This window comes from Lingula anatina, chromosome 2 (assembly GCF_051362555.1).
Source record: "Lingula anatina isolate TDL-2025a chromosome 2, LinAna3.0, whole genome shotgun sequence".
Lineage (NCBI taxonomy): Eukaryota > Metazoa > Brachiopoda > Lingulata > Lingulida > Lingulidae > Lingula > Lingula anatina.
The window spans coordinates 14,416,117-14,425,858 of record NC_141768.1 but is presented as its reverse complement, the minus strand read 5'-3'; the positions used below and the strand labels follow the sequence as shown (position 1 = coordinate 14,425,858).

General features: G+C 36.3%; 1 protein-coding gene across 1 annotated transcript; it reads right to left on the bottom strand.

Annotated features, from left to right (window-relative positions):
- Nucleotides 1-115: 115 nt before the first annotated feature.
- On the bottom strand, nucleotides 116-9,316 carry LOC106162696 (protein phosphatase 1B). Its single transcript, XM_013540057.2, has 6 exons — nucleotides 9,119-9,316; nucleotides 7,932-8,784; nucleotides 7,510-7,627; nucleotides 6,483-6,603; nucleotides 3,053-3,086; nucleotides 116-2,653 (listed from the first exon to the last, which is right to left on the bottom strand). The coding sequence occupies exons 2-6, from the start codon at nucleotides 8,751-8,753 to the stop codon at nucleotides 2,612-2,614; spliced, it is 1,137 nt and encodes a 378-aa protein (XP_013395511.1). The 5' UTR covers nucleotides 8,754-8,784; nucleotides 9,119-9,316; the 3' UTR covers nucleotides 116-2,611.
- Between the last annotated feature and the right edge of the window lie 426 nt (nucleotides 9,317-9,742).

The following is a 9,742-nucleotide window of genomic DNA, read 5'->3' as shown; positions in this document are numbered from 1 at the left end:
CTGGGGTCATCGGTATTATTGTCCACTTTCAAGTGGAGTTGATGGCAACTTTTTTTTTCTCCCTCCGCTTCTTACTAAGTGGGCTACTCCTACAATGAATGAAAAAGAAACAACCTATTCCAAAAGATTTTATTTCTAAATTCAATGTGAAACGTTACTTTCATCATTCACACATACTGGGCGTAATAACAACTACTTATTACAGTATTTCTTCAAAAATAAGCTATATGATGTTCAATATTGGATACAATACCATATATAATTCCTGTGTAATAAGATTAACCCTCTATATTAGGTTCACATCACAATAGAAAAAAAAAAGATTGGGATCACGTCTTCTACACAGTATTCAATTTATGGCAGTAGAATCACACTGTGATACATGCTTGTTTAATTGATTACAATGGAACTACAAGGATAACTTAATCAGGATGGGAGCAAAACTTAACTTCCCGATTCTGCCACTGAACTGTAGATATACATTACGTGTGCTTTTAACTGGACATGCAGTTTCGTGGTAGAAAATACATGGGCTGCCTTCAAAAAGTAAGCTAAGATATATAGACTTGAAAAATCAACAAAAAAGTATACACACCGCCTACATAAATGAAAAAGACAATCTACAAAGCCATACTATCGCCTTCCCCATATTTCATTCTAAATCCACTGATGACGCAATAATTGCCACTGCCGAAAACGAGGGCGGTTATGCTTGGCCGACGTACTTCGCAGCCATACCCGGACGTCTTTGTGCTTGCAATCTTACAAATAGGTAAAAGGGCTCAGAATTATGATTTAATATGATGATGAAATGGACGCGCTTGCAAACTATTATTTGGCACTCCGTTACAAAAAGGTACCGCCAATGTATTGGCAGCTTTTAATGGTGAAATATATCGTTCTATATTACGAGCTGTGAAGTTAGTACCTGTAAATGGGCATGAACATCATTTAATTCACCAAAGTATGTTCGAGTCGCTTGTACTTCAAGGGCCTTTTTGTAATGGTAGTTCAGAAGTCGAGAAACACAAACACAGAAAAACCTAGCATGATTTACTTTGATTTTCTATAATAGGTTTGAAAAACTAATTGCACAACTACAGGTTCACAGGCGTTATTTCACAGACATGCCCTAAAAGATCAGTGGCCCATTTCAAGCATCTGACTTACTGGTCAGCAAGGCTGGCATATAATACAGACATTCTTAAGACAATTTATCCAATCTTTTTACCTGCGGTCAAGGTCGTGGAACCTATTTTACCTTTGAACATTTTGCAAATCAAAACCATTTCTGTCACGCATTATAAAGTCCAGTGTAACGTGACAGGGAATCACCCTTAATAGAGTCCGCTTCCCATTCATTTGTACAGGAAAGCATTGTCCTACATTTTGACCCACTTGTGTCAGGCTAACCCTAACAGTTATAACTAAATGGAGGAGGGGGGGGGGGGGGGGGGGGTTGTTCCTGTAATACGGACCCTCAGTTTTGTTACACCAGACCTTGAGCTTGCTAAATATGAAACGAAAAATGTTAAAGTAAAATTCAACTGAACGGAATTATTGGTTAGAAGTAAGGCGGAGAGGTAAACCAACAATTGTACCTTAAAATGGCATCAAAATAGATTTAAGATTAGCACATCTAGACTAAAAATGAGCATTTACAATTTTTATACTGTTTAATAATGCAAGAGCTAATAGGATGACATGGACAGACACCGGTATACGGCATATATACACACAGACATTATAAATGTCTGTACATAAAATATGATAATATGGCAATTTTTAAGTCTTACTTGTTAACGAGACCCAACTTGCAAACAAATGCAAATTTTTTACTACCAATTCCTGTTGAAACGGAAAAAAAAAATGTATGCACATACTAAAATTAAGCCCTTCCTTCTCCGTTATATGAAATTCCATACTTATCATTTTAAACCCATCTTTCCTAATCAGAAATATTACATGATTTAAATGAGCTGCCAAAGAATACCCGCCTTTAAAGTGGAACTCATGGAACAACCCAATCAAACTGATATCTGTTTTTCAACTAAAATGAGAAATGTAAAGTTATTGGCCATTTTAATCAAATACTTAGATCACATAAAAAAGACGTGTATCAAATCTGAAACATGAATATTCTTTGCAGATTAAGACTCAATATTTCCCATGATCCTATTTTTACAAGCAGGGTGCTGCCACAAAAGAAACAATTACAACAAATTCATCCATACTACTGCATCAAAAGGGCATCTATACACTGACAAAATTATAGTAGCAGGCGTAGCTTAAAAGGACCATGACAGAGAACAGTCCGAAGTCTTCACTTCTGTGGCCACCTGCCCAGATCCAGCTAAGCCATGACAAACAAAAATATAATAATTATGATGATAATAATAATTATATATCATATATACACAAATTTATGTGTCTCGAACTGATGCAAATTATCTGCTTTCCACAGTCAACTTATTTTCTGTTAAGCAGGTAAGTGACAGCCACACGAAAAACTTTGAGTCATCATGCAGCCGACCAGCATACTGCTGATGAGTATGTAGACTCGATGAACTGAGCAGGCACCTGCAACTTTTCTTCTACCATACTGATGCTGCTAGCACGATTCAGTGTCAGAATTTGAGGTCAAATTAACATTCTGAAAAAAAAAGGAAGAAAGACTAAGCCTTCATTTAGATCACCATCAAAGTAAATGATTAAGACTAAAGAATGTATTAAATGAACCAGCCAAAAAATGTAAAAATTTACAACAAGGAATTGTGAGTTGGCCAACCCAAAGGGCTCATTCCAAATGAATCTATCATTCTAGGTAGATTAATCAAACTCTGAGATAACTCCCACAGAATGCAATCAGATTAACACACTTAATGGAATACAGAAGAGCTTGTGATTATAAAAGTACATTTGAAACAGGAGGTGTATTAATCTGTTAATCTGATTGCAGCGAGTCTACAAAAAACATTTCATTTAAAATCCATGATCAGGGGGAAACATTAATTATTCACAACAAGTTACAAAATCTTTGTAAAATACTTACATATTTGCTTAAAATGCTTTCAACTGCTGTCCTCCTGAAAATACAGAAGCAATACATATTAATATATTTCTGCTCATTCCAATCAGTAAAAAAAAAAAAAACAACACAGACCCTACAACAGACATCAGACTTAATTATAAATGGAGTTACGCCAAAAACCGATCCCTACCTTATTTCTTTTTAGAAAGCAGTTAAATTGACAATAAATGGGGCAGAGCTTAAAGCAGAAGTGCATGGGAGAGCTAAAAAGCAGAAGCAAAAGGGAACTTTTTCTCTTAAGATGTTTTGTTACACTGTTATGGGCGGCGGTTTATACAAAAATTAAAAACACGATTAGTCCTCATCGTTATCAGATCAGACGAATTAAAAACACGATTAGACGTCGTAGTTATCAGATCAGACGGCAAAATACGACTAGTCGTCAAAACGCAACTAGAAGCCAAAACTCGATTTTACGCTATATGGCGCTCATGTCAATGGTCTTGGCTACCCTTGTGCCAACGTCACAGTCAATGCCGTGAAATTCTGATACTGACAAGTGCTTGCGATTGACAGACTGAGGAGAGTTGACAGGTGTTGTACTATAGTAGGCTAGTATGTGATAGATACAATACGAGTCGCCAAGCTGTACGTGAAATATTACGTGTATTGTCGAGCCGCAGGCTCACAGATTAAGAAAATTGTCATTGTCAAAGAAGGCAGGAAATTTACTTTGGAAGTGTACATTTTTAAACTTTCGTTTTCACATTCTGTATTTTGAGCAACTTGTCGTTCAAATTCGAGAACAATTTTCAGTTTTTAGATAAATGCCGTTTCATGATATTAAAAGTTTGAGAAACGACTTGTTTTCATTGTTGTTTTGTCCGTGGTGGGCGCTAGGACCCGATTACAAATACTGGGCCCTTATTAGCTATAGTGAGTAAGGGGAGTGCAAAAGACCGTGGAACGCACTCGTACATGACGTGCTTGTATTTCGAATACAGCACGGCCGAGTCTTTTGTTCTACGCACTAGCCGTGGTTTAAAGAGAATTACAATAATGGCTAACAACAGTCAGAGTATTCGAGCGAGGAATGTTGAAGCTGCTTCAATAACGTCCGCCATTTTGATCACTGTGTATCATGTGACTTGGCCTTTTTGTACATGAGCGCCATCTAGCGTCGAAACGAGTTTTGGCTTCTTGTTGCGTTTTGACGACTAGTCGTATTTTGCCGTCTGATCTGATGACTACGACGTCTAATCGTGTTTTAACTCGTCTGATCTGATAACTACGACGTCTGAACATGTTTTTAATGCGTGAATTTCAGAAATGCCTTGTTTAATTCTAAAGTATCGCTGTCTGATCTGATAACGACCCAACTAATCCCGTTTTGTATTGTTGTATAAACTGCCGCCCATACACTGTTCTTATACCTAGATAAGTATTTTACAAAAAGAAATGGGGGAGGGGGGGAATATCTTGACCAATTTTAACATATCTCTCTACTTATACATATCTCTATCTCTCTAATTAGAATTTTCCATTTTTGAAACTCTATTATACAATACATGATAACAAGTTTACCATCATTTTTACATAATCAACTAACAATGTTGTAAAGATGCAGGAAATGTCAAACAAACACTTTCACGTATCTTATTAGTTTAATAATGAGACTGTAAACATGCCTAAAAATTGAATCTGAAGAAATGTGAAAAAAACAGCATACCTTCTAAAATAATGGCACGATTATGCTGATTTACGAACTCAACCTGCATTTTAGTAAAATTGACCACTCCTGTTACTTTCATGACAATTGGCCCATCTGTTTTTCTTATATTGTGTTTACAGTGTTGCATATAGGCTGAAAAGTGTAAAAAACAGCATAACTAGTAAAATGGTGGCCCGATCATGCAGATTTTCGAACTTGACCTGGGTTTTAGTAAGATTGATTACTCCTGTGAGTTTCATGACAACAGGTCTATCGGGTTTCCTTGAAATGTGTTAACAGTGTTGCATATATGCTGAAAAGTGAAAAAACAGCATAACTACTAAAATAGTGGCCCGATCATGCCGATTTTCGAACTTGATCTGCGTTTTAGTAAGACTGATTACTCCTGTGAGTTTCATGACAACAGGCCTATTGGTTTTTCTTGAAATGTGTTAACAGTGTTGCATATATGCTAAAAAGTGAAAAAAACAGCATAAATTCTACAATAATGGCCCGATCATGCTGATTTTCGAACTTGACCTGCGTTTTATGAATATTAGTCAGCTCTGTAAATATAAAGCCAAAAAGTAAAACTGTCTTCCACTTATGGTGTTAACGCTGAAAGTGCACGGCGACGGCGACAGCGACGGCGACATGATCGGCGACGGCGACGGCGACGACAGACGCAGGTGATGGCAATATGTACAGACACATCTGTGTCTGTACATAAAAAATGTGTAACTTGGATAAAGCTATCCCTTCTTGGTAATTTTAAGTGTACTGGCAAGATAATCTTGATGTAAAGCTGTTGATCATCTCCTATACTCTTCCCTCAAAGAATTATCAAATTTTGAGACATATCATTACGCTATTAAATTTCCAATTTCATATAAAGCATAAATCAGGGAATCAATGGACATCACAGTAATTTTCATCACAGCATATCTCAATTATATACAGAAGTTTACCCTACCTTCAGCATAAGCCACATATATACATCAATTGTCATTAAAGAGCATGAACTTATTATAGCAACCAGATTCTGTTTGTCAGCTCATGACCTTATGGTGGAAAAAGGTCGCTGGTCCAGGTTCCCACATGAAAATTGTACATGCATTTTTGGGAACAAACTGTGGAACACGTGGTGTTAAGAGTCAAGTTACAGCTTTTTGGGCAAACAAATTTTCTAGAGATATATGTAAATAAGTTTATCTTTCTAATTCAATTTGGACTTCTGGGTGATACTGTGAAAGTGATTTTTTTTTTAATTCATGCACCATTTACAGATGTGTATAGTGAACTTGTGAGAAATTAGCCTGGGGCACTGAGCCCAGTGAATCATAGTGACATGAGTTATTGGTACATTCTGTTCAGTAGTATCTATTTAAACAGATCTTTTGACATGTTCCTACTATTATAGAAATGGATAAATGAAAAATATCAAAACATCTCTGCAAACCAATGCAAGTGCAATCAACATCATATCAACCTGAATAATGTTCATTTATTTTAAGAAGAAATGTCCCGCTTCACAATCATGTTTCTATAATTCTGTAATATATTTGATGCTTATTTTGAGGTAAAAAGAAGAATTACAATATCACTCTGGATGCTGCATTTATCAACTATTAGGACTTGCTTCAGAAGGTTTATATTTTACAATTGTCTCAAAATATATATTAAAATACAAGTACAGAATGCATATCAGGTATGTTAATAGTGACATTGTCTAAAACTTACTTAGCTGCCAATCCACCCCCTGGTGGTAAACCTTGGATGTCTTCTTCTGAAAGTGCATTCATCACATAGTTTACATCACAATATCTCTCTTCTTTCTTGGCAGAGAGACCATTGAGGATTTCTAAAAACAGCAATAAAAAAACAAAAGCATAATCAGAACTTGTATCCATAACAAAATACAAAATTGGCCTTGAAATATTATATATATTGAACAGTTAGATCTGCAATTTGCAAAATTTCGCATAGGGACATCAGATACAAGTTAAACACCCCATAGGTAGCAAACATATCTCTCTCTTCACCTCCACAGTTGCAAACCACCAGAAGGGTTGGATAACAGAAGTATCTCTGCCTTCAATGAGCTCAGCTTCAACAGACTAATAAGAAATTGACAAAGAAGGCAAATAAAACTATTTGAATTGAAGCCTTTTAGGTAATGGTCTCCCCAACTAAACAGATATACATTGAATAAAAGGGACATTTAATATCTATCAATCATGCAATTCATCCTATTCTTTTTGGTTATTTCTATTATCATGTTTGCTCATTGTGGTCCCTACAAATAAGCTGATAATATGAATAACCAAATACAATTTAAGCACTATCATAGGGAGATATGGTTGATCACCAGTGTAATGCAGGCGCATTTAGTATGCACATCCACTATTATAAACTAGTACAATGTCCTGATCTTTAGTATGGAAACACTTTCTGGTAATATCCATATCCATAATATGTTATCAGATGTCCCAAGTGGAAAGCTTTATAAAAACATCAGACAACATTTATTATCTTTTTTTTTTTTTTAAATGCATTTCAGGTTTTTTTATTTGATTTTTTAAAAATAAATTTACTGCTTTTTTGTTTCCTGATAGGAATATTAAACAAACATGCAGAAATGGAAAAATAGAGTGACATTTAAGACTCATGAGGGAAAGACATGGGAATGGGTGAACTAGCTATAATAATGGTAAAAGAAGTGGTAAATATTGATGTATTCTACACCTGAACAAATAAGGGAATGTACCTTTGACTTTATTTTCTAGTAAATCGTCTAGCTCTTTCTCCCTATTCTGGGCATCTTCTGACACTGAGGGTGCACCTTGGAAGGCTACAATAACAATACTCATATTGTCTCTACTGCCCTGAAATGAAGAAAATGGGACAAAATACAAAACACAGCTTTGTTGTAACACAAGCACAAACTAAGTTTATTGATTTCTTTCAAGCATGCCCATGGCCAGGATCCAATAGAACCTGCATGGAATATGTCCTCTACTTGTAAAATGAAGATAAAAACTTTGTTACAGCATGCAAAACAAAAAAAATGTCATAAAAAAGGGCAATACAATCTTAAAAAATAATAATGTAAAGTTTCATGGAAAAGTTAAGGTTAAGAAATGTTGTAAAAGATATCCCTTATAAAAATTAAACCACTGCCATACTCACTTTATAAAGACATGTGTCCACCACTTGATTACATATAGACTGCAAATCATCAGTGACCTGCATCCTGTTCTTGACAAATTCATAGAGGTCCTCATTGGACATAACGTCCCACACACCATCACAAGCCAGCACTAAAAATTCGTCCTTTTCATTTCGGTCTTCTACATATATTTCCGGCTCTGGTGATACAAGCTGTTCACACGGACCCATGCCCTCTACATTTTTATATTCAAAGTCTCCTAAAGCTCTAGATACTGCAAGTGACCCATTAACACGCTGAATCATGACACTTCCCCCAGCTTTTTGTATTCTCTCTTTCTCTGTGGGGTTCACCGGTTTGTGATCCTGAGTGGTAAACCATACTCTACCATCGCGACAGTGGATACCTCGGGAATCGCCACAATTTGCAAACAAAATATGATTGGGTGAGACCAGACTACAGACTGCGGTTGAGCCACTTTTATCTTTACCATTGATAACATCAGGGATATTTCTCATCTTTTCATCAAGATTAAGAAAACCTGTTCTTATCCCCTTCTTCACGTTTTCCAAATTCGGTTCGCTTCTTTGAAAATCTTCATTTGCAACAATTGCTTCCAGAAGTTGCTCTGAGCAATAAGCTGAAACACGGTCACCTGCATGCCCATCAAACACAGCAAAGAAGGACCAGTCCTGCAGGCCTGGTAAGCCTATAACAGCACAGTGTGCATCTTCCATTTCAACCCTCCATCCTTGCATACTGCTGAGTCCAAACCTCAGTCCATTCCCAACACCAGTCTCATTATGCTTCTCTGTCTTGGGTTTATCCAGAAACGCTCCCATTATACCCGCTTTGAGTCCCTTTCTGATTTTACTGAAAAAGAAGTACAGTTTTCCACTATTACTTAAATGGGGGAATGCCTGTGACATAAAGACGACTTAAACACACTAACTCGGACGCAGTAAAGCGTGGGAAGCTTATTTCTGACTAATACCCAATATTAGTGCAATGACATAAGCAAAATCCCCTAGTTTCTGGAATCGCGAAGTGATCAGCAATTGTTTAGGACTTCAGAATACAAGCATGAATGTCTAAGTCTAGATTTTGAGTGGTAATCCTGTACGTGCACTTGCAAGAAAGAAGAAACCTGGAGGAGATGGAGCAGTCGAAGAATTTGAAACCTAGAAAAGGATCCATATATAAATACCGTTAAAACTTGGGAGTCATGACTTGATAATCCTTGTACACCGTTTTATCTTCGAATCCTTATTATTGAGATATCAGTGGCTGGCCACAGTCATAGCCTTGTTGAATTATATTGATGTGCGCTAATATGTTTTTAACTTCATTTCCAACAGCAAACCGAAAATCAAAATGGCGGAAGCAGATTTACTGAGCATGCGCAATTTATTAAAAACCCGGATGAAGGCCAAAAATTGCCAATGACGTCATGAAGACCCAATCAAACCAGTGCAAACCAGAGAATGAAAACCACAATAAAGAAAGGCGCGGTAATCAAACGCTCTCTTAACAGATCACTGAATATCTTTTGTGGTTTTCTGAATTTTCGGAACAAATTATTTCCACATTTAAAGAAAATAGTTTTCTGTTTTTGAAAAATGTTTGACGTTTATGAAAACAATGGTTTACACAAAATATGACCATTTCATTTTTGCGGTCTCGACCAGATATTCAGGATATCGGAGATATCTCGATTAAATCTCATGTAATTAATAGTATTTATAAAAAATACCATCGCTTATTAATTTGCACGTTAAAAGGAATACCATCGTCTTGAGCGATATCCAGTCCTCATCATAGAGTCTGTTCA

What these genes read in the sequence shown, in the direction of transcription:
- LOC106162696 (XM_013540057.2), bottom strand. Translation starts at nt 8,753, where the DNA reads ATGGGAGCGTTTCTGGATAAACCCAAGACAGAGAAGCATAATGAGACT. An exon ending in TGGACACATGTCTTTATAAA is followed by an intron (nt 7,628 to 7,931) that starts GTGAGTATGGCA and finishes TCTTCATTTCAG; the next exon opens with GGCAGTAGAGACAATATGAG. An exon ending in GGGGGTGGATTGGCAGCTAA is followed by an intron (nt 3,087 to 6,482) that starts GTAAGTTTTAGA and finishes CTGTATTTTCAG; the next exon opens with GAGGACAGCAGTTGAAAGCA.